Source organism: Canis lupus, chromosome 37 (genome assembly GCF_048164855.1).
Source record: "Canis lupus baileyi chromosome 37, mCanLup2.hap1, whole genome shotgun sequence".
In the NCBI taxonomy this organism is placed as follows: domain Eukaryota; kingdom Metazoa; phylum Chordata; class Mammalia; order Carnivora; family Canidae; genus Canis; species Canis lupus.
Window position 1 is genome coordinate 1,773,607 of NC_132874.1, and position 24,942 is coordinate 1,798,548.

At 40.7% G+C, this 24,942-nt stretch overlaps 2 protein-coding genes across 8 annotated transcripts in view; one reads left to right on the forward strand and one right to left on the reverse strand.

Moving 5' to 3' along the window:
* Positions 1-24,665, forward strand: ZNF184 (zinc finger protein 184). 3 transcript variants are annotated; one of them, XM_072813715.1, is made up of 6 exons: positions 1-474; positions 722-865; positions 8,310-8,377; positions 16,517-16,643; positions 16,959-17,054; positions 20,201-24,665. In XM_072813715.1, exons 2-6 carry the CDS (start codon positions 859-861, stop codon positions 22,156-22,158), a joined length of 2,256 nt encoding a protein of 751 aa, XP_072669816.1. In that variant the 5' UTR covers positions 1-474; positions 722-858; the 3' UTR covers positions 22,159-24,665. The 3 variants fall into 3 exon arrangements, with proteins under 3 accessions (XP_072669816.1, XP_072669814.1, XP_072669815.1); XM_072813713.1 differs by having other exon boundaries at positions 1-426; XM_072813714.1 differs by having other exon boundaries at positions 1-181.
* The window catches only part of ZNF391 (zinc finger protein 391), a 40,264-nt gene continuing 37,744 nt past the window's right edge, over positions 22,423-24,942 (reverse strand). For all 5 annotated transcript variants that reach the window (XR_012025344.1, XR_012025345.1, XR_012025347.1 and 2 more), the window contains one exon: positions 22,423-23,853. The gene's annotated coding sequence lies outside the window, so the exon portion shown is untranslated. The remainder of the gene's footprint in view (positions 23,854-24,942) is intronic.

Here is a 24,942-nt window from a genome sequence, read left to right on the forward strand (position 1 = left end):
GGGGCGGGGTTCTCTCCGCGCGACCGGAAGTGGCTGTTGAAGCGGCAGTAGGCGTGAAAAGAGGTTGGCGCTGGGGGAAGTGCAACCTCCTCGGCTCCCTTCTCTACGTCTGGTGATTGTCCCAGTGCTTCCGGACGCGGGATCCGAGTGCGCGGATCGCCCTAGAGGGAGGGAAGCCCAGGTATCACCATGGCAACCGTCAGCCTCGCGGCCGCGTGACGTCACCCTCGTCGCCGGGCTGGTCGCGGCCTCTGCGGGAGGGCGCCGGGGAGTCCTCGGAGGGAGAGCCCCTCTCTTTTTTCAATGCGGGGCGGTTCCGCCCTGATCCCTTGGACGGCTTTGTTCTTTTGTTCCGGTCTAAGAGGAAGGATCTGCACCCGGCCCCGCCCTGTCTGTCCACCTTCCAGCCTTTCCTCCCCGCAACAGGTGTGTCCTCCTCCCAGCCGGGGCGGGAGCCCGCCAGTGTGCACGGAGGTAACGGGCCGGGCCTGGGCGCGCTCCCGCCAGCGTTGGGTAGGGGGTGAGGGTGGGGGGGCACCGAGGGTTCCTCTGCATCTGGAGCTGAACCTGCGTCCTCGTGCCCCACTCTCTTTTTGTCCAGCGGGAGTGCCTGTGCACTGGCTCTCGGCGGGCACTTCTCTTTTCCAAGGCTCTCTGAGCCACAGTGCAAAACTCTGAAGTGCGATTGTGACGCAGGCTGCTGACCCCGTGTGTCTTTCAGGGCCGCCAGCCTGAGCGTGTGGAAGGGCTCCTGCTCTTTGCTGGACGGCTGAACCCCAGACCGAGGCCCCTGCTGGAAGGACGCTGCTCGGGAAACCCTCGTGTCCAGGCTCCGGAGGAACGGAATGAGCTCCTGAGATGGAAGGTAGTGGGGACCCGAGGATGGAAGAGCGGGGCGATGGGGGCAAAAGAAGATCAAATACTTGACAGCTGGTAGAGGTGGAAAGAGGGAGCCTTATCTCAAGGTTAGAGAAAAACTGGATTGCATAATGGTGCGAGATCCTTACTTAGGTTTACATGGAGAGACTTGCAGGAAGAGTTCATTACCCCTGGCATCGGGATTGGGAAATGAAAAGGAGCGATGATTCAGGTTGTCTGTGATCCTCTTTCACATGACTTTTATTTCTTAGATATGAAAATAATCTTGTGGTCAGAAAAAATCTTGGTAATCGTCCCTTCAATACAAGAAGGATAGTATCCCTGGCAGATGGCCGTTTGCTAAGCCTATGCATACTGATGGAGTGTGGCATTAAACTCTCCGTTTTGGGTGCACACTATTCCCTTGGTGGCTCTTCCGCCCCCCCCCCCCCCCTTTTTAAGTTCCTTATGTTAGGCAGAAGTGCCTATCCCTGTAACTTCTATGTTGAATATTAGTTCTTAGTCTCCAAAAGCAAGAGACATTACTGCCCTGCAGAATGTGAATTCAGCTGTTAAAACACCTACTCACAAATTCTTTTCTTTTCTAAGCAAAACAGCCTCAGTTCCTTTGATGGGTCTTCATATGATATGTCTGGACCTCTTTTCCCAAGACTCTCCTGCCCGAGAGCATTGCTTCTTAAAATGCATTGCCTGCAATTAAACATAGTTCTTTAGATGTTTTTGTGATAAATTCCGTAGACCTTTAGTACCTAAAAGTACTTCTTTGAGTTTGGTTTATACTTCTGCTGTTTAGAATCAGTTTATATTTGCTTTGAAAAAAATCATCGATATTACGTGGTAAGCCCTAGATCTTTTTTTACATAAACTGTAGTGAACTAGATTTATGCCATCCTTGTGCGAGATTATTGTTTTTTATCTTTAATATCAGGACTTCACATATATGATTGTTCAGGTTTTTGGCCATTTTCCAACCTGTCAGAATAATTATGAATCTTCATTAATTCAGTGTTTTAGGGATCCCTGGGTGGTGCAGCGGTTTAGCGCCTGCCTTTTGGCCCAGGGTGCGATCCTGGAGACCCGGGATCGAATCCCACGTCGGGCTTCCGGTGCATAGAGCCTGCTTCTCCCTCTGCCTATGTCTCTGCGTCTCTCTCTCTCTCTGTGTGACTATCATAAATAAATAAAAATTTTTAAAAAATCAGTGTTTTAACTCTCCAACTTGATGTCACTGGCATCGTTAATGAATATTCCTTCTATTTCTTCCTTCATGTCCTTGAACAGGTCAGAGTTAGGACAGAGCTGTGTGATATATCACTAGACTTTTCTCTGCATTGTCATTGCTTTTACATTCTTTAAGTATGGGTATGCAGCGAAGTTTGGTTTAACCTATTATCACAGTTTCTTTTTGAATTTAATATCATTAAAAGTTTTAACATCACTTATTTATGTAGGTTTGAGCTCTACCTTATATTAGTCCTTGATTTTTTAAGAGTGCAGAGAATCTCTAACAACTTCATGTGTATCTAAAATTACCTCAAAACAAAAAGTTTAATTTAAAAAATGAACTGTCTTTCATTACATTATCAGTAAACAATTGTAAGTTCCAAAAAAATAACAGTTCTGTTTATAATAGCACCAAAAATATGAAACAGGAATATAATTAGTATGTGTAAGATCTGTACACTAAAAGCTACAAAATGTTGCTAGGAAAAAAATTTTTCCAGCTATACTGAGATATACTTGACTCCTAACATTGTGTAAGTTTAAGTTGTCCAATGTGATGAGTCTTTAAGATTTTTCTCTGTGTGTCATCTCCAAACAGATCATTTTATTTCTTTCTTTCTAGTGTGGATGGCTTTTATTTCTTTTTGTTGCCTAATCATTCCAGTTAGGACTTCTAGTATTATGCTAAATAGAATAGAAAAGGTGAGAGTGGGCTACCTCCTCTTGTCGATTATCTGAGAGGGAACTCTGAGCCTTTCACCATTGACTATGATATTAGCTGTAGGTTAGGTTTGTTATATATGCTGTTAGGCTGAATTTGAAAAGTATTGGCATTAATTTTTCTAGCAATATTAGACAGATTCACCAGTGAAACAGTTTCATACGTAGCTTGTCTTTGTTGGGAGGTGTTTAATCACTGGTTTAGTCTCCTTACTCCATATTGGTCTGTTCAAATTTTCTGTTTCTTCATGATTCAGTTTTATTAGGTTATATGTTTCTAAGAATTTAAGTTTTATAGGTTATCCACATTGTTGGGACAGTGGTTTCTTCTGATCCTTTTTGTATTTCTATAGTATGAGTTGTAATGTCTCCTTGTTCATTTCTGATTTTATTTATTTAAACTTTTTCTCCTTTTTTTCTTTAGCTAAAAGTTTTTCAGTGTTGTTTGCCTTTTCAAAAAACCAACTCTTAGTTTCATTGATCTTTTCTGTTATTTTTCTGATCTTTATTTCATTTATCTCTGCTCTGATCTTTATTTCCTTTCTTCTGCTAACTTGGGCCTTAGTTGTTCCTTTTCTAGGTGTAAAGCCAGGTTATTTATTTGAGATCTTTTTTTTTTTAATGTAGACATTAAGCACTATATAATTCCCTCTCAGAGCTGCTTTTGCTACATCCCATATGTTTGGTATTTTGTTTCCATTTTCATTTGTTTCAGGATATCTTTTGATTTATTCTTTGACCCTTTTGGTTGTTCAGGAGTGTGTTATTTAGTGTCCACTATTTTTGAATTTTTCCAGTTTTATACTATTTTTGTTGAAATGGTGGATATGATTTTAGTTTTAAATTTGCTAAGGCTAGTTTTGTGATCTATCCTGGAGAAAGCTCTTGTGTCCTTGAGAAGAATGTGTATTCTGTTCTGTATTATATGTTTTAGATCCATTTGATCTAAAGTAGGTGCAAGTCCAAGGTTTCCTTGTTAATTTTCTGTGGATGATCTATTCATTGCTGAAAGTGGGATACTAAAGTCTCCTGTTTTTTTTTTTTAAAGATTTCATTTACCCATGAGAGACCCAGAGAGAGAGAGAGAGAGAGGCAGAGACACAGGCAGAGGGAGAAGCAGGCTCCATGCAGGGACCCCGGTGTGGGACTCGATCCCGGGTCTCTAGGATCACGCCCCAGGCTAAAGGCGGCACCGAACCGCTGTGCTACCTGGGCTGCCCAGAAGTTTTCTACTATTATTCTACATTGTTGTCTGTTTTTCCTTTGAAATCTGTTAGTATATGCTTAACAGATTTAGGAGCTTTGATGTTAGGTACATATGTATTTATAATTATTATATTCTCTGGATATATGAATTAACTCCTTTATCATTGCATAATGGCCCCTTTGTCTCTTTTCAGTTTGTGACTTTACATCTATTGTAGTTTCCCAGGAATTTCCATTTGGATGGAATATCTTTTTCCATCCATCTACTTTGAGTCTAGTGAGCTCTTAAAACTGAAGTGAGTCTCTTCTAAGGCTGCATATAGGTGGGTCTGATTTTCTTTATCCATTCAGCCATTCTGTTCCTTTTGATTAGAGAAATTCATCCATTTGTGTCTAATTATTAGTAACTAAGGACCCACTAATGCCTTATTAGTTACTTTCTGGCTGTTTTATACTTCCCTGGTTCCTTTCTTCCTCTTTTGCTGTCTTCCTATGTGAATTAATAATTTTCCAGAGAGGTATGCTCTGATTTCCTTTTCTTTATCTTTTGCGTGTATACTCTAGGTTTTGCTTTGTGGTTATCCTGGAGCTTATGTAAAACAGCTAGATAAAACAGTCTGTTTCAAGTTGATAACTAACTTCAATTGCATACCAAAAAACCCTCTACCTTTTTACTGCTCCTCCCATTTTATGTCTTTGGTGTCACAATTCACATCTTTCTATATTTTGTATCTATTAATACATTATTGTAGCTATAGTTTTAATATTCTTGTCCTTTAACCATCACATAAAAATTGGTGTTGAACACACAACCATGTTACAGTATTAGGGTGTTACTGAATTTGACTATCACTTATTTTTACCAGTGTGTTTTATAATATCCTGTTTTCGTGATACTAATTAGCATCCTTTCATTTTAACTTGAAAGATGTCTTTCAGTATTTCTTGTAAACAAATGGTGACAAACTCCTTTAGGTTTTTTGTCTTTCTCCATTTCTGAAGCACAACTTTGCTGGGTAATGTATTCTTGGTTGGTAGTTTTTCTCTTTTAGCACTTTTTTCTCTTCCTGCTTTTATAATTTTGTCTTTGATCATAGATAGTTTCATCATAATGTGCTTTAGAGAAGATGTTTTTCAGTGGAAATTATTTGGAGACCTCTGAGCTTCATGAACTTGGAGGTCCTAGTTTCTGCCACGACTTGGGATATTCTTAGCTACTATTTCTTTAGGTAAGCATTCTGTCCCTTTTTCCCCATTATTCTTCTGGGACTCCAGTAATGGCTGGGTTGTATCTTTTAATGGTATCCTACATCGGGTTTTTTTACTCCTTTTCTTCTGTATTCTCCTGTGACTGGATAATTTCCAGTGACCTGTGTTCTGTCCCCCAGGTTCTTTCCTCTGCGTGGTCCAGTTGGCAGTAGATGTCTTCCATTGCATTTTTCATTTCATTATGTTCTTTGGCTCTAGAATTTGTCATTTTGCTTTTTGTTTATGATTTCTATCTATCTGTTAAACTTCCAGTTTTGTATATTGTTTTCCTAATTTCATTTACATGTTTTTCTGTGTTTTCTTATAGCTCACTGAGCATCTTTAAAATGACTATTTTGAATGTTTTTATTGTGTAAGTCATAAATCTCCTTTTCTTTAGGGTTAGTTACAGGAAAATTACTGTGTTTCTATGGTAATGTCATGTGTTCTTGATCTTTCATGTTTCTTGAAGTCTGGGGTTATGTCTTTGCATTTGAAGAAGCAGTTACTTCCTCCTCCTGTCTTTAGTTACTGGCTTCAGAAGAAAAGTACCTTCTGTCAGCCCTGTTATGGATGCTCAGGTGTTCTCAGACCTTCTGTGGATATGTCTGCCCCACACTTTTTCTTCCCTTGTGGGGAGGATTTCTTAAAATTGCATACCTCCTCTCAGTCCTGCAGAGCGAGGCTAGGTGGCGGCAGACTCCCATTTGCTCTCCCTTGGTGGTACGAATGCTTAGGGTTTAGTGCTTTCTGCCCAGACCTGCAGAGTCAGGCTGGCAAGAGCCTGACTTGCTCTCGCTGTCATCAGGGATTTACACAGGGAGCCAGCCACAGGAAGGGTGTGCAGGTGAGGCATGTAGACCATTGGGGTGCCCATAGGCTAGTTGGGGGAATGTGCGGGGGAGCATCCCTAGTGGCTCTTTGGCAGGCTTCCTAATGGAGTCCATTAAGTGGCTAGTACGTTCTGTGGTCCTTTGTGCCCTCCAAGAGTATAGACTGCTGTTCCCCAGCTGCTCCCTGCCCCCCAGTCCCTTGGACACTTCAGTGTTCTGGAGGGATGAGAAGGAAGTGGGTCTTTTTGGTGGCATCCCACACAACTAGGGAAGCTGAGTGCCCAACTCTCACTTTTACTCTCTGGGAGAAATAATGGGCCTGGAAGGTTTCTCTTGGCTATGAGCTTTACACTGTGGGGATGGGGGCTGTGACACAAAGTGAAACTGTCTCTTACATCATCAGTGCATTCAGTCCTAGATTATTATTATTTGCTTCCACCATATGCCAAAACTTCTCTCCTGGACTCCTGGACTTCCACAGAGATACCCTCACCACAGGGATGGTCTAAATCCATGTTCTTTTACAAGGAAGGTCCTTTTACACTCTTAATCTGCCACGTTGATACCATTATTCAATTCTTTGCCTGTTGTATCTTTTATAAATGTAAATCAGCCAGAATGATTTTGAGTCCTTGCTTTTTTTTTCTTCTTGGGATTTTTTCACAATTGTATAGTTAGGATTACTTTTCATATATGTCTCTGCCTTTATAATCATAACACTTGTAACATTTACTGAGCGTTTATTATTGCCGTTCACCATAACCAGCATGGTTGGTTTCTGCAGGTCTCACTGTTGTTGGTTCTGTTGGTTTCTGTTACTTGAGGTCAGAAGCATCTTTACCCGAGACATTTTTCTTGATTCTATTTTCCTAAAGTCTTGGTTACATATCTGTATATGCACAACAAATCCTTTGCTGTTAAAAATTCTAAAATCACATCTTCATTTTTTTCCTCAAGGTCTTTATTACAAATCAGTTTTCCCTTACTGATCAAATTTGAGAATAATAAATAGCTTCTTTTATTGCTTCCTCTGCTTTCTGAGAATTGGGCTTTCCTGTTAACCATTACTTTGAATAGACCTTCCCAAAAGCAAAGTTTGTTTTTGTTTATTGACGTATAAGTTACATATATTAAGTGCACAACTCTATGTTGATTAATTTTTATATATTATATACCAGTGGAATCACCACCTACAGTAAAATGTAGGATGTTTCTGATGCCCCAGAACTTTCTCTTATGGTCCTGTCCAGTTATTATCCCTCCCGAGGTAACCACTGTTCTAACTACTATTACCATAGGTCAGTTTGGTCTGTTTTTTTTATGTAAATGGAATTATATAGTTATGTATTCTTTTATGTTTGGCTTGTTTTACTCAGCATTATGAGGTGCATCCATGTTATTAGGTATATCAATAGCTCATTCTTTTCTGTTGTATGAAAATATTGTGGTTTATTTATCCATTCACCTGTTGAAGGACATTTGGGCTATTTTCAATTTGGGGATCTTATGAATGAATCTGCTATAAACAGTCTTTTACAAGACTTTAGGTGGTCATGAGCCTTCACTTCTGTGGTTGTATGTGGTTGTATGCACACAAGTGCTGAATTCAGAACAAGCATATGTTTAACATTAGTATATAACTGCAAAAACAGTTTTCCTATGGGTTTGATAAATTTACACCCCACAGCAATGCACAAAAGTTCCAGTTGCTCTACGTGGTTGGCAGCAGTTAGTACTGACCATGTCAATTTAATTTTTCTGGTGGGTAGGTAGTATAAGTAATATATGCTATTATGATATTTAATTTCTACTAATACAAATTTTTATATTTAGAGTTTCAAAGGACCTGTGAAGACTTTTGGGAAGTAATTGTATTATTTATTCAGATGTTGTATGTAGCAGAGAAAGCTGTGGAAATACTTTGCCTGACTTAATATGGAACATATTGAGTTGAGGGATACTGTACATATCTAGGGGACAGAACTGTGAATGTCACAGTCATGCTTTACTTCCCAAGCCTACTGATGAGGTGTACTGGGGCCCTAGTCCTCAATGATCCTGCTTATTTTTTTGCATTCAGAGAAGTAAGGAAATGGCATAGTTCATACTATTTTCACATGGAAAGAGAATCTGAACTTAACAGATTGCTGGGAACAGCTACTATGGACAGGATTCATTGTGTTTCTTCTTCTCCTCCAGACCCTTCCTCTCCGGAGCCTGCCCTCCTCCAAGCGGGACACACTTTACTTGCATCAACCAGTTTTCAAGTAAGTTGGAATTCCTGAAATGCCATCTTAGTCTGCACAATGGATTGAGAATTTTTTGCTGTGGCATATGTTCATTTATAAAAACCAATGTTGGGAATTCATTCTGGGCTCCCAACTGCTCAGTGACCGTCTTTGCATCTCTGTCTCTCCAGCATCACTAATACATGTTCACCACTTACCCTCTTGCTTGGTGTCTTGTCATGCTCCAACAGTGATAGAGCAAAGGGAGTGCAAAACTTAATCCTTTACTTGAATAGACTAATTGACTGCTAAAAACCAGAACAGATAAGTATAAAAATTAAATGAGTACTGTGAAAGATAAAGAATGCACAAATGTGTAGTGTGGAGGGGTCAGGAGAGTTTCAAGGGGAATGGGATATGCACTACCTCTCCCAGGATATGGGACATTTGGATATTTAGACAAGTAATGTGGGAGAGATGGGTTGGATTCTAGCTATGGGGAAGACTGAGCAAAGTGTCACTAGAATTAACGGGTGTTACATGGGAATTAGAAAGATTGGTTTATTTTGGCAGATGGTAAACAAATGATTAATTAAATAAGTTAAAATATGGCAGGCCTCAGTTGTCTAGATGAGAAGTTGAAGGCTTTATTCTGTAGGCCATTTCTGAACCATTAATGGTTTTTGAGGAAGAAAGGGACAGGATCTTGTTTTAGGAAAAACCAGTAACTGAGAATTTAGGCAAAAAAAGTAACCATTGGAAAAAAAAAAAATAACCATTGTTCCAGCAGGAATGATTCACCTCAAGGCCTCCCTTCATCAGACTCCTTCTTAGACTTTTTCCCTACTTCCTGCCCCACAGTGTAGTCATCTTATCAAGGAAATGATCCCAGTTCTTCCCACTTTCAGCTCAAGTACTTCTGGTATCACTTTGTTTTTATTGAGGTATAATGTGAGAATAAGCTACGTATATTTGAAGTGTATAACTTGGTAAGTATTGACACACCTTTGTATTCAGGAAGCCATCACCATAGTGAATATATGCAATTAGAGAACATACTTTGTATGACTTGAATCTTACTTAATTTGAGACTTCTTTTGCCCTTATTTGGTCTACTTTGGTAAATGAGCAGTGAGGACTTGAATGTATATTTTGTTGTTGTTGGGTAGAGTATTCTAAGAATGCATTAGTTTCCTTTTAGAAGCATCACGACTTAAAACAACACACTTACTGTCTTCCAGTTACAGAGGTCAGAAGTCCAAATGAGTTGGCAGGACTGCATTCCTCTGAAGTCTGTAGGGCAGAATCTGTTCCCTTACTTTTTCCAGCTTCTGTATTCTTGGACTTGTTGTGTCCCATTCCTCCACCTTCACAGCCATTAGTGGCATCTGTAAATCTCTCTGTGACTCTTCTCCTATCTTCACATCTGCTCTCTGACCTTCTTGCTTCCCTCTTACAAGGACTCTTGATTACATTGGGCCCGCCCCTGTAATCTGGGATCATTATCCCATCTTCAAGTCCTCAACATGATCACATCTGCAGTGTCTCTTGTTTTAGGTAATAATTTCATAGGTTTGAAGGATTGGTATGTGGATGTCTTGGGAGGGCCACTACTCCATCTACCACAGGTATCTGTTCAGTCAAGCTGGTTGAGTGTTGTTCAGATGCTTTATATCCTTATTTTCTATTGACTTGTTTTGTCAAATGTGATGGGGATATTGAAATTTATTATGTGGATTTGTGTATTTCTCCTTGCAATTTTATCAGTTTTTCCTTCATGTCTTTGGAAGCTGCAACTAGGTGCATAAACATGTGGGATTGTTATGTCTTTTTAACCAAGTGACCTTATTTATCATTGAAAAATGAACTTTTTATTGTTTGCTCTGAAGCTTACTTTGATATTTGATTAGTGTCAGCATGGCATATCTTTTTTTCATCCTTTGGCTTTTAATTTGTGTCTTTATATTTTTTTGTAGGTGATATGGAGTTCATTGGGTTTTCCTTATTTCAGTGCAGTCTGGCAATCTGCCTTTTAATTGGGGTATTCAGACCATTTATTAATATGATTTTACATTCAATGTGATATTTATGTGTAATATGATTATTGATGTGATTAAGTATCATCTAGCTTTTTCTTTTTGTATTGCCTTCATTCCCTTTTTCCTCCATTCTTACCTTCTTTTGGAAACTGAATGTTGCTTAGGATTCCAGTTTATTTTCTTCATTAGCTTATTAGCCATAACCCTTTGTTATTTTTTTTTGTTGCTTAAGGTATACATATTTATCGCCTTTTACTTTCAAGTGATAATCCTGTTCGTAAAGACTGGAAGAACCTCATGGTAGTGCACTTTCATTTCTCTCCTCCGGGTTTTTTTTTTTTTTTTTTAAGATTTTATTTATTTGAGAGAGAGAGAGCACAGAGGGAGAGGGAGAAGCAGACTCCCCACTGAGCAGGGAGCCTGACATGGGGCTCGATTGCAGGATCATGGGATTATGACCTGAGCCAAAGACATGTTTAACTGACCCAGGCACCACCCAGGCGCCCCTCTCTTCCCAGGTTTTTTTTTTTTTTTTTTTTTTAATATTTTTTATTTATTTGAGATACAGAGAGAGAGAGAGACAGAAGCAGGCTCCATGCTGGCAGTCTGACATGGGACTTGATCCCAGGTCTCCAGGATCACACCCTGGGCTGAAGGGGGCGCTAAACCGCTAAGCCACCAGGGCTGCCCTCTTCCCAGTTTTTAATGCAATTGTTGTCACATACTTTACTAGTACTTGTGCTGCAAACCCCACAATACTTGATATTTTTAAGCAATTATCTTTTAAAGAAATATAATAAATAATAAGAAATTATATATATTTATTCACACACTTAGATTTCTGGTGTTTTTAATCTTTTCTTTTTTAAAGATTTTATTTATTTATTCATGAGATACACAGAGAGAGAGAGGCAGAGACATACGAAGAGGGAGAAGCAGGCTCCATTCAGGAGGCCCGATGTGGGACTCGATCCCATGAGCCAAAGGCAGACATTCAATTGCTGAGCCACCCAGGCATCCCATGGTGTTTTTAATCTTTATGATGTATATCAGTGATCGACACTTAGGGGTGATTTTGACCCTTGAGACATTTGGAAATGTTAGGAGATTTGGTTGTTACAACTTGGTGGGAAGTGCTACTGGCATCCAGTGGGGTGATGCCTATGATGCTACCCCTGCAGTGATTTAAAAGAATGATTGGTCCAAAATAGCAGTAATGATAAGGTTGAGAAATGTTGGTTGTAGATCCTTTTTCTCATCTGGCATCATATGTTCTCCTGTGTGAAGGGCTTCTTTACAATTTCCCATAGTGCAGTCCACTGGTCGTGAATCCCTTCAAGTTTTTATGCCTGAAGAAGTCTTTATTTTTCCTCTGTTTCAGTTCTAGTTTGACAGTTTTCAGTATATAAAGTTGTTTCTCCATTTTCTTCTTGTTTGCATTGCTTCCAGCAAGGCAGCCCAGGTGACTCAGCGGTTTAGTGCTGCCTTCAGCCCAGGGCGTGATCCTGGAGACCCAGAAGCAGAGCCTGCTTCTCCCTCTGCCTGTGTCTCTGCCTCTTTCTCTTTCTCTCTCATGGATAAATAAATCTTTTAAAAAAAAAGAAAAAAGGCACTGCTTCCAACAAAAAGGCATCTACCCTTTTTCGTCCTTGTTCCTTTACATTCATGTGTCTTCGTTGCTCTGTATGCTTGTAAGATTTTTCTCTTTCACTGGGTTTGTGCTACTTGATTAGGATGTGCCTTGGTGTAGATTTCTTTGTGTCTCGTAGGATTGCAGTTCATTGAGTGTCTTAGATCCGTGGGTTTATACTTCTCATCAGGTTTAGAAACTAAAGAGCTATGCTTTATTTCTTCAATTTTTTCTATTCCCCTCTCTCTCTTTTTTTTTGTTTGCAGGGACTCCAGTTGCACACATATTGGCCACTTGAAGTTGCCCATAGCTCTCTGATGCCATCTCTGTTTATAAGTTCTGTTTTCCTGTTTCACTTTTGATATTTTCTATTTTTGTTGTCTTTGAATTTATGAATTTTTCCTTCTTCGATGCCTGATCTGCCGTGAATACTATTCAGTGTGCTTTTCATCTCTGAACGTTCTCATTTTTAGCTCTAAACATTCCATTTAGGTTTTTTAAGAAACCTTAAATGTCTCTTAACATTTTGAACATACAAAATACATTCATAATTTTTACTGCTGTCGTCTGTTAGTCTTAGCATTTGTGTTAGTTCTGGGTTGGCTTTAACAGATTAATTTTTTCCTCATTACAAGTTGTATTTTCCTGCTTCTCTGCAGACCTGATCATCTTTGATTGAATGGCAGACACTGTAAATTTTACCTTATTGGGTTCTGTGTACTTTTGTGTTTCTATAAAATATTCTTGAGCCTTACTCTGGGATGCAGTTGAGTTATTTGAAACAGTGTGTTTCTTTTCAGATCTGGCTTCTAAGATTTATTAGGTAAAGCAGAGCAACGTGTGGTCTCCGGCTGCTTGGTCCCACTGTTGAGACACAGCCTCGCGCAGTATTTTACCCAGTGTCTAATGAACTGTGCAACTTGCCAGTTTGACCAATGGGAAAGGAGACTCTACTTCCAGCCCTTTTTGAGCACCAGTACTACTCTCTTGAATCCTTTTGGGTGATTCTTCCCCAGCCTTGGGTGGTCTCTCACAACCACCCACTGATGGTGCTCTGCCAAGTCTTCCTTGCTTCTTTCCTATGTGACTCTCACCTGTAGTACTCTGTCCTGTGACCTCCAGTCCCTTTGGCTTCCCCAGACTCTCAGCTTGGGGAGCCCTGGGGCAGCCCCTGAGTGCTCCGCCTCTGCATTCCTGTCTGGAAACTCAGGGCAGTAAGCTGGAGCAATTGTGACTCACCTCTTTGGTTTACTACTTCTTCGGGATCGCTGTTCTTTGTTGTATGAGATCATTTGCTTGGAAACTGTTTTCCTATGTTTTGCCTAGAGTTTTTTTGTTATTTCATGCAGGAATGTGAATCCAGTCTTATTACTCTCATCCTGACCACAGCCTGATCCTTCTGAGGTTTGTTTTTGAATCACAAGCTTTATTAGGGCTGATCTAGCCCAGCCTTACTCTGGGACTGTTTTTCAGGGAGCCCCATGATCACCCTTGTAAGTCAGTGATTTGCTAGAATGAGTCCCCAAGTCAGTGGCATGACTTAGGGCTAAAGATGATTACAACATAGGATACACAACAGGATCCAGAAGAAAAAGGTGTTCACGAGTGGAATCTAGAGAAATCAGGTGCAGGCTTCGGAGTCCTCCCTCCATGATAGTCGCACAAAGACACTTTGTTTCTAGCTGTGATCCACAGAGATATGAGAAATGTCTACCTGGGGAAGCCACTTGAGTCTTGGAGGCCAGAGTTCCTGGAGGGAGGGAGCTGGTCTGGGTGCCTGGGTGGCTCAGTCATTGAGCATCTGCCTTTGGGTCAGGTCGTAATCCTGGGGTCCTGGGATCAAGTCCTGCATTGGGCTCCCAGGAGGTAGCCTGCTTCTCCCTTTACCTGTGTCTCTGCCTCTATCTCTGTGTCTCTCATGAATAAATAAATAAAATCTTTTTTTTTTTTAAAAAGGCACTGACCCCCCTCGGCACATACGTGCCGTTGAGCAGCTGTGGTGCAGATCCCAGAGCAGGCACTGTATGTGCATGATGCCTTCATCTGCACTTTCAACAGTGCTGACAGTCTGGGACATCCCCCTCCAGGCACGCGGTCATGCCATCAGTCAGTGACGATGTAACATTAGCTATCAGAGCTTAAGGCTCAGAAACATGGATCGGGTTCTCCCTGTTAGATTAGTAAAGGTCGTACAAATCAGACCTGCTGCTTTTTGCTCTTTCCTGACAGGTAAACTTGCCTTCCTTCTGAAATGTATTGGCACCGTCTGTGGGAGCTGAGCGTGCATGTCTCTTCATCCCTCTGTCATACTGCTGACTTCATCTTGTCTGTGGAGACCATAGTATTGGCACCAGTTTTTGAACTTCCTCCTTGTATAGCTCCCCACTCTGCAGTATCTTCTTGCAGATTCCCTGCATCCATATTCTTCAGCAGTCGCTTTTGTGTCTTGAGCTTAGTAAAACCACCATTCTTTAGGGGCTCTGCCTCCTTCCCCTCCAGCCTGGGGTGCCTCCAGGCAGGTTGCTGAGGGTGTTGTGAAGCTCGTGATCGTCTGTCCTGCCTGCTGTTCAAATATAAACGCATTTGTTCCAGATAGATTGTTCAGTTGGGTAGTTGTTGACACTGGCAGAGCTAGTCTACTTGCTCTGTTCTCGTCAGAAACAGAAGTCTCATGTGTTGATTGATCAATTTTATTTTTATTTATTCTTAAAGATATTATTTATTCATTTTGAGATAGAGCATGAGCAGAGGGAAAGGAAGAAGCAGGTTCCTTGATGAGCAGGGAGCTCAACGTGAGACTCGATATCAGGACGCTAAGATCATGACCTGAGCAGAAGGCAGACCCTTAACTGACTGAGCCATCCCAGTGCCCCTGATTTACCAATTTTAAAACAAAACTAACTCACCCAGTTTCAAATACAGAACAAAGCAAAGGTAGGACATCCCCTGTAGTGCTTCCAAGTCCCACCACACAGGCCCACTGATAATGTTGGTAATGTCTTTTTTCAGGTTTTTTTCCTGTTTATATATAAGCCTTCCTAGTCATAAAAATAAAAACAAGATCATGCCATATATATTGTTCTTAATATCCCATGCATTTCTTAATCAGTGCATCTAGAGATACTTCATTTTAAAAATGTCCCTATTGGGACGCCTGGGTGGCTCAGCTTTTGAGCGCCTGCCTTTGGCCCAGGGTGTGATCCCAGAGTGTCGGGATCGAGTCCCGCATCGGACTCCCTGCATGGAGCCTGCTTCTCCCTCTGCCCCCCTCTCTCTCCCATTCTCTCTATGTCTCATGAATAATTTTTTAAAAAAAATCTTTAAAAAATAATGTCCTTATCAAGGGCTTCAGTATGGATATTCCATAAATTCTTTAACCACTGTCCTATTAATGAACATTTAAGTTTGCTTTTTATCCCTCCACAGTGTTGCAAGGGTACTTGTGCATGTGTCTTTGCATTCTGAGTGCTTCTGGAGAATAAATGCCTATAAGCAATAAAACTGGATTGAGTGATAGGTGCTTTTAAAGTTTTACTGGGTCCAGGGCTGCTCTACCTCACTGCCCATGTACACTTAGCAGCATTAGCCAACCTGCTGTCTGGTTGTATCTCATTTTTTATAGAGGGCTTATAGAACACTGTCCTGGGTGAATTTGCTCTTTGCGTTGTTGGCTTTGTTGTCGTTATTGTTGTGGGTTCATCTTTTTTCTATTTATTGGAATTCATGATATTGTCTTTTGTTTATAGTTTATTTTAGAAGTTTTACATTTTTATGTGGTTATATCTTTCAGTCTCTTTGTGTTCGGATTTTCATTTCAAGCGTATTATAAACCCTAGTTCTTGTTCTATTTTTGCTTTTCCTTTAAGATTCTACTCCAACAGACATTTTTGTGTGCCACGAAGTAAGAAATTCACCTTAATTTTTTTCTCAAATAGACAATCATTTGTTCTGATACTACTTAGTGGCTAATTTAGCTCTTTTTAACTAATTTGAAAGTCGCTTAATCCTGTTCAGTTCTTATAACCATGGGTCTGTTTCATCAAGTTTTATTCCATACTAGGCCACTCCCCTTTAATTTCCCTCTTGGTATATTTTGAAATGCAGTAGGGCAAGTCTCCTCCCCCAGATTCTTTCAAAAACATTTTTGGTTATTCTTAAACACTGTGGGTAGTAAAAGCTTTTATTGATGTTAATAGGTAGTATTAATACTCTGTGTATTTTAGATCACAGAGATGGTGATGATGGTGATGAACTATGTAGCCAACATTGACTTAGCACTAGTTTTATGCCAGACCTTAAATAAGTATTTCATGTTGAACATTTCTTATCAATTTCTCACAGTAACGCAGTGAATGAGGCACTATTTTGATGTTGATTTCAAAGAGGAAACATCAAAGTCATTCACCTAGCCCCATTGTTCTTTTGCCTTACTTCCATCAGTATTGCAAACTCTACCCCTTTCCTAGGTAAATGCTTTATGGCTGAGGAGAAATATGTTCGCTATTTCAGGAATCAGTGACCTTCAAGGATGTGATCGTGGACTTTACCCAGGAAGAATGGAAACAGCTGGATCCCTTCCAGAGAGATTTGTTCAGGGATGTGACACTAGAAAATTATACCCACCTGGTCTCCATAGGTAAGGATGATTTCTGAGTGAACATCCGGGTGTGCAGGAGGAGGGGTCTCTTGTGCTTATGTGAGTTTTTGCCTTTGATGAAGTTAAGGAACCTAAGATTCCTAAATTTTGAAAGGTTTTGAAAAGGTTTCTACTCTCCTAGCAAGTAGAAGTACAAACTAGTAATTTTTCGAAGCCCATATTGGTTCCCAATTTATACCATGTTTGGGAATTTGTCACATCAAGCCTTTATGTGCTGTTCACTGCCATCAGATTTATCCCATGTAGCACTTTCCTCTTACTGTAGTCAGGAACCTTTTTTTCTCCTATGAACAGGACTCCAAGTTTCCAAACCTGATGTGATTTCCCAGTTAGAGCAAGGGACGGAGCCATGGATCATTGAACCTGGCATTCCAGTAGGTACTTTTGGAGGTAAGTAATGGATACCTGATGGATGAATATCATTAACTCTAACCATTAGCTTGATAAGAGGGTTTTATGCCTGAAATATAGATGTACTTGCCTCTCTTTAGTGTCTCCTGTAGAGAAATGAGAATCCATATGGACTCTTGAGCTTTGTCAGAACACTAATGGTCTCCACATACCTTCTTTTTTGATTCTCCTTTCAGAGGAGGTATCGTTCCTGCTTTTTACTAAAGGCTGCCTCTTGACCTGGACTCTTGATTCCATCTTTTCCCACCTCCTAGTCCCTAATTATCCTAGTCTCTTAATTATCACCCACTTTTCAGCCCTTACAGTTTGTTTGTTTTGGATCTACAGGCTCTGTTGCTAGTATCTTCAAACAAATAGTACTCTAAATTTCCAAATGCTTTTACTCAATACTGTTCATCCTTTTGGCCACCATCCAATATGCCTCCTTGCTTTCCCACCCAAACTCTACAAAAGTGAGTTCCATACCTGCAGTCTTCATTTTTTAAATCACTTATTCCTTAAGCTTCTGATCCTACAACTTGAAATTATGAATAACTTTATTGTAAACCAGGAATTCCCAAACTGCACAGAGTTTAAAGACCTGACCCTGAAAAAATATACAAACTTAGTCACACTAGGCAAGGGATATATCTCCAGAATCAATGAGGTGGGAATGGGAGTTCTTTTTTATGGGGAGAAAAAAAAGCACTCCATGTTCAAATTTGGGAAGTGCTGGGTTATCTAAAATTTTAGCAGGTTTCTTACTGAAAGACCACTCAGAGATTTCTTATATATATAATTGGGCATTATGAATTTCCAGCAGGGTTGCATTCTAACTCCCCCCACCCTCCCAAACATGATTCCTTCTTTTCATTCTTCACCTTTAAGATTTTAAGGTAAAAATTTATGGCTTTATGGAACACAATTTAGAAAAGTGATTTTTTTGAGACAGATTAAGAGCTTTATTAAGTCATGCTTAACTTTTGGAAAAAAGTTGTCAGATTTTATTACAAATTAAAGTTTTAAAAATCCCAACTTGAACCAATAGAAGGCAATTTTAAAATATTTGTGTATTAAAAAATCCTAGACTTTGCACAAAATGCTTTAGTCATTACCAAAAAGAGATTTATTTAGGTAAAAATAATACTAGACACCTCATGTTGTGTAGATAATAACATAGGTCCCAGTGATCTGGTGGGTAAGCAGAAGGCAATCACTTAAATATTTGACTCCATTCTCTGATTTACTTTTTATTACTGGAATAGGACCACAGGATGGTAGTCTTGGTAAGCTAGCCCTTAGCCTTCCCTCTTTAGCATTCAGAGTAGACTTAATCTTAACTGCTGATTTGCTGTTTTTAATCTCCATAAGAATAGTTTATGGTTTTACAGATATGTACAGGTAATTGGAAGTTGTCTGAGTACCTACATTGAGGTGGCTTGCTGGTCGTGGGCCTTGTCTGTATCATTCTCCTTACCTTCCTTATGCCATCTTCTCTGGGCTATTGTGGAGACCTGCCCCCTCCACACACACATACACACAGAATGCAGACCTGTCACCCTGATATGTATTCTGTCTTATGGGTCTACTTTGGTCTTTTGCAGCCAGATTGTCAGCATCCTTTATTTTCCTATCCATAGGGGTGTTGCAATATTGTGGTTGATGCCCACAGCTTTGCATTAGTAAAGTGAGAATTCCTTTCAGCAGTAGGATTGGTGCTGTTCAGTCTGGCCTTCTGAACTGGCTCCAATCCTTTATTCTTTGCCCCACCACTGATCTCAGACATGACAATGTGGATAACATTGGTCATGGTCTGTTGTGTTTGTTGCCTTCAACTACAGCTCCAGGGCTGGACACCCTTTCCCCCTTTAATGGCCTCAGACCCCATGGGCTCTGTGTTCTTCACTCTGAACTACTTCTGGGAGGTATTCTTTGTGGCCATCTGCTGTTCCAATATATCTTGGCATCATTCTATTAGTGAAAACATACCCATTTCTTATACTGAACAAATGGCCATTCCTCCAAACCTGTGCTGCACTAATTTGGTCTGTGCTGGAGAAGTACTGCTGTTAGGAGTCTGCTTGTGCCTCCTCGCATTGTGCTGGTACCTAGGGTGCCAGAATGGAGGGGGTGGGAAGCTGTTTCCCATCTCCCCCATGGTGCATGCTTGCAGTGATGCTGGTGCTGATTCCCATGAGGTTGGCAGCATAAGGGATTCAGGGTTCTTTGGGATCTTCTGTCCTCTCCTGTCACCAGTGGAAGGAACCAAAGCCATGTGGTTTTTTCTTTACTGAATCTACTAGCATTGAGTCCCCTGCTTCTTTAGTTGTCATCTTTCCTGTCTTGAGCAACACTGCACTTCCTGGTTATGTGCCTTGCTGTCTTGTTTGTGTGCTGATGAACTGCTCACTTTCATTAGTATATTTTATCTAGCCTACTGTTACCCACCTTCAGGAACCCCCCCTCCCGCCCCCCGAGTGTTCTTTCCTTGCATACATTCCTATTGCTTCGTCTATTCTTTTGCTCCCTTGTCAGTGCTGGTCCTTCCTATCTGACATTTGAACATCTGGGTGCTTTTACTTTTGTCATCTTCCACCCCCGAAAACACCACTCCAGTCTAGTCCCTCTGTTCTCTTCCTAATTCTTGAAACATCTAGAGTTGAACTTGTTCTCTTCCTCCCGTAAAGTCTGTGCTCTGGGTATGCCTTCTGCACTTCTGGCAGAGATGTAGCTGTTCCCTCTGTTTCAGGGTCAGCCGGGTCTTCCATAGTTGTCCACACTTGAAGTCTTTGTCTCAGATTTCTGTTTTGTGCACATTGGGAAGGAGTCCTGTTCACACTGTCAGCCTTAGTCTGCCAGTGTCCCTGGCTGTCTGCCATTGCTCTGGTCAGTTTTTAATTTATTATTACCTTCCTGGTTCTCAGAGATCATCTATAAACTGAGTGAGACATTCTCTTGCCACTTTCATATTTTATTTATCATTATCCTTATCTCTTTCCAACTTTTTCCCCAAATAATAGGCTATACTTGAAAATCCTCAAGATTTCCTAAGAGCTTTACTCTCAGCTTTGTTAGGTCCTTCTAACAAAGGCAATTATTTGTTCCCCTTGCATTTAGAGAATATAGACATTTTCTTTTTCTTTTAGACTGTGAGACAAGACCAGAAAATAGCGTATCAGTCCCAGAGCTGGATGTTTCTGAAGAGCAGCCATCTGACGAGGCAATTGTGGAAAAACACAAGAGGGATGATCCTTGCAGTTCTAACTTTTTAGAAAGTTGGGAGTATGAGAGCATTGTAGAGAAGCAGCAGGCAAACAAACAGACCCTGGCAAGAGAAATAAAAATAACTGAAAATAAAATACCTACCTGGGAGAGAGGCCCTGTAACTAATGACTGTGAGAAAAGCATCAGTGTGAGTTCAAACCTTATAACACAAGAAAAATCTCCAGAAGAGACCTCTACCAAAACAAGTGTCAAACAGAATATAAATCCAGTTAAAAAAGAGAAAACTTGTAAGTGCAACGAATGTGGGAAAGCCTTTAGCTACTGTTCAGCTCTTATTCGCCATCAGAGAACACATACTGGAGAGAAGCCCTACAAATGTAACGAATGTGAAAAAGCCTTCAGTCGGAGTGAGAACCTTATAAACCATCAAAGAATTCATACTGGAGATAAACCATATAAGTGCGATCAGTGTGGGAAAGGCTTCATTGAGGGTCCATCTCTTACTCAACATCAAAGAATTCACACTGGAGAAAAACCCTATAAATGTGATGAATGTGGGAAAGCCTTTAGTCAGAGGACCCATCTTGTTCAGCATCAGAGAATTCATACGGGTGAGAAACCATATACTTGCAACGAGTGTGGAAAAGCCTTTAGCCAGAGAGGCCATTTTATGGAACATCAGAAAATTCATACAGGAGAAAAGCCTTTTAAATGTGATGAATGTGATAAAACCTTTACCAGGAGCACACATCTTACTCAGCATCAGAAAATTCATACCGGGGAGAAGACCTATAAATGTAATGAATGTGGAAAGGCCTTCAATGGTCCCTCAACATTTATCCGTCATCACATGATCCACACGGGTGAGAAACCATATGAGTGCAACGAGTGTGGGAAAGCCTTCAGCCAGCACTCAAACCTCACTCAACATCAGAAAACACACACGGGGGAGAAACCATATGACTGTGCCGAATGTGGAAAATCCTTCAGTTACTGGTCATCCCTTGCTCAACATCTGAAAATTCATACTGGAGAAAAACCTTACAAATGCAATGAATGTGGAAAGGCCTTCAGTTACTGCTCCTCCCTTACTCAGCATCGGAGAATCCACACCAGAGAAAAGCCCTTCGAGTGCAGTGAATGTGGGAAGGCTTTCAGTTACCTCTCCAACCTTAATCAGCATCAGAAGACGCATACCCAGGAGAAAGCCTATGAATGTAAGGAGTGTGGAAAAGCCTTTATTCGGAGTTCATCTCTGGCTAAACATGAGAGAATTCATACAGGTGAGAAGCCCTATCAGTGTCATGAGTGTGGGAAAACCTTCAGTTATGGCTCCTCCCTTATTCAGCATAGGAAAATACACACTGGAGAGCGACCTTACAAGTGTAATGAATGTGGGAGAGCCTTCAACCAAAACATACACCTCACACAACATAAGAGAATCCACACAGGAGCAAAGCCTTACGAGTGTGCCGAGTGTGGCAAAGCCTTCCGGCACTGTTCATCTCTTGCTCAACATCAAAAAACTCACACAGAAGAGAAACCCTACCAGTGTAATAAATGCGAAAAGGCTTTCAGCCAGAGCTCTCATCTGACACAGCATCAACGAATTCACACTGGAGAGAAGCCCTATAAGTGTAACGAATGTGACAAAGCTTTCAGCCGGAGCACACATCTGACTGAACATCAGAACACTCACACGGGGGAGAAACCTTACAACTGTAATGAATGCAGGAAGACTTTCAGCCAGAGCACATACCTCATTCAGCATCAGAGAATCCATTCAGGAGAGAAACCTTTTGGCTGTAATGATTGTGGAAAAGCGTTCAGATACCGGTCTGCTCTCAACAAACATCAGAGACTGCACCCTGGCATATGACTCTTTGAGGAAGTCTGGTTTGTCCTTTTGTTAAGTACTGAAGAACCAGAGGAATTGAGAAAGTGCTTAAAATATTTTAACTTTTCACTGTCACACACTGTCACACAATAGAATGGAAAGGACATCAGGCTGAAGTAATCCGATTATGTTTTTAAGCAACTTTGTGACATTGGAAAATTCAACCGTTTTAAGGTTCAGTTTGCTCTGTGAATGAGGGGTTTGGAGTAGATGGTTTCAGAAGTGGTTTGGAGTTTTATATTCCAGTTTTGAATATTCACAATATATTCTTGATCAGGGTTACTATACATCAGCATTTTCCTATGTTGCATCTAGAGTGTGTGTATTTATGCATGTTTTGCTAATAGAAAGCATTTGTGCTTCAGTAACTAGACTGAGGATCTATTATGCTCCTGTTCTGATGCATTTAAGTTGATTTACTGGTTCTTAATAAAAATAATTGTAAAAAATTCTTAATAATTTATCAGTAATATAATAGTTCACTTCAGGGCAAGTATTAAACCTTCCTGTTAACTATCTCTTCTTAGCACGTTTTAACATTCTAGAAGTTCATCACAAAGATCCCCTTCCATAGCTAAACCAGTGTTATTTAACTTTCACTGAATAGTGGAATCACTTCAAGAACTTTATAAAATTCTGTTGCCAAGGCCCCACCCTTGAAGACGTAATTAAATTGGTCAGGGGGTAGGGGCCAGGCTTTAGTATGTTTTTTGAACTCCTAATATGCACCTGGAAAGAACTGGAATAGATTTCATTATCCACTCCTTTAGTTGATAACTGTGTCATGTGGCTCCTCCCAGGAGCCTCAGAGATTAGCTGTTGTACACATAATTTTGACTACCCTCTTGTTTTGTAAGTTGGGTTCTCACAAGCTCCGGGAGGTAGGATTAATTTATTTCCTCACTGAAGTACAGAAATTCAACAGCTTTTTAAAGGTCATTTTATTTGCTTACCAAATGCAGATGACAGGGCTAACGATGCCCCTGGCAGTGTGCAGCCCACAGCCTGTATGGCCAGTGGTGGCCAACCTGGTCAGGATAGCACGCAAGCCAGAAATCTGTATGGGCCAAGCACGGAAGAGAAAGGCCCCTATGTTTCCTTCGCAATCTAGTCTAATTATCAGGCAGCTCTTTTCAGAGCAACTGACAATTTTCCCAGCCTGGCCTTGAGAATGGAGATCTTTGAGAACAGAAGGTAGTACAGAAACGTCCGAGACTCTTCTACAGAGGAGGTTTGGAGGAGGGGGTGCTGCAGATTTTCTCAAGTGAAAATAATCAGTGCAGTCTTTGGCTTATCTAAATGCTAGCAACCTACGCTGGAATCTTGTCCCTTCCTTAACTGAAGGTGCCAGACAGAAACAGATCAAATTCAGGAAGTAAGGCAGCTATTTCAAATCTCAGGACCTTTCTCCGTTGTAAGTTGAAATCACTGTAAAGGAATGCCATCTTGGTATTAATTTCTCAAGGCTTCCATTATGGAGGAATTACAGTGCTCCCACTGTAGAGATGTGGAAACCAGCAGAGAGGAGAGATCTCAGGATACAGGGCAAGGCCCTCCCACAGCAATGAAGTTTCTGGACTTGTGTGAAGGGTCTTCTCATTTCCAGAGGAGATCCCACAATGGAAAACACTAGAGGCCGTGTGGAATGGGAGACTCCTGTCCTTGTGCCACTGGTTACTAAATGAAGGAGTAGAATTTATGTAGAAATTTGTCATTAACCCAGAAGGATCCCACTTTGTTCCACTAATTTGATCTCTTCATAGATTTTGTCAGATCAGATCCAAAGCACCAAGGGTATGTGATCACTACCAAACTTAATTCTTTTCTGCCTTCCCTGTGCTTGCCTGTCCTCCATCTGCTCAGTTTGTAAATGTGCTAATAATCACTCCCAGATAATACAGGCCTGGAGAATAGAGAAGCAAGGAGCCTCCTGAAGTTAACATGACCTTGATATTTCTGTATCTTTTTGAGTAGCTCAAAAAAACAACATCTCTATTAGTTGTCCCAGAATACATTCCAAGTTCCCCAGGTGGGCATATTGGCAACTGCTGCTGCTGCTCAGACACAATCAATCTAATGCTACATGGGTGGAGAGTGAAAGTGTTCATCACCTGACATGTCCCCTAGCCATGTACATTCTTCCCCCTCACCCCTATTTTAAGAACTGAGAGAAATTAATTTAAGTGGTTTCTTAGTCTTTTTTTTCTTGATTATATGCCACAAACACCTACTATACTATAACATGCTCTATCCCCATGTCAGTCTTCCTGCTTAGCAGGGAGTCTGCTTCTTCTTCTCCCTCTGCTTCTCCCCTCTTGTTCTCTCTCTCAAATAAATAAATTTTAAAAAACTTTGATGAAGCTCCTTGTCAAAAGCTTTTGAAAAGTTAAATCACATCATCATCAAGGCAAACTTCATTGCGCTGGCATAACAGGACTGCCAGTATACCCTCAGTTAATAATAATAATAAAAGCAAATGATCTTTCAAATTGAGTGCCTATACTGTAATGATCATGAAGCAATGAAAAGTAGCATTACCATTTAGACCTGAAATTAAATACCCTGACCATCTGTAGAACTTCAGGTTTTCGGGTTTTAGCTTGTCTATACTATATACAGAGAGCTACAGCATTATAAAATGGATACCATTAGGCTCCCTAAACCTGATTCTTTTGGATGCCTGAGCCACTTCTCACCACCTTTCACTAGAGCTTTCCTCCTGTGGAATCAGACCCAATTCATTCTAACTCAATTTGTCATAAATGA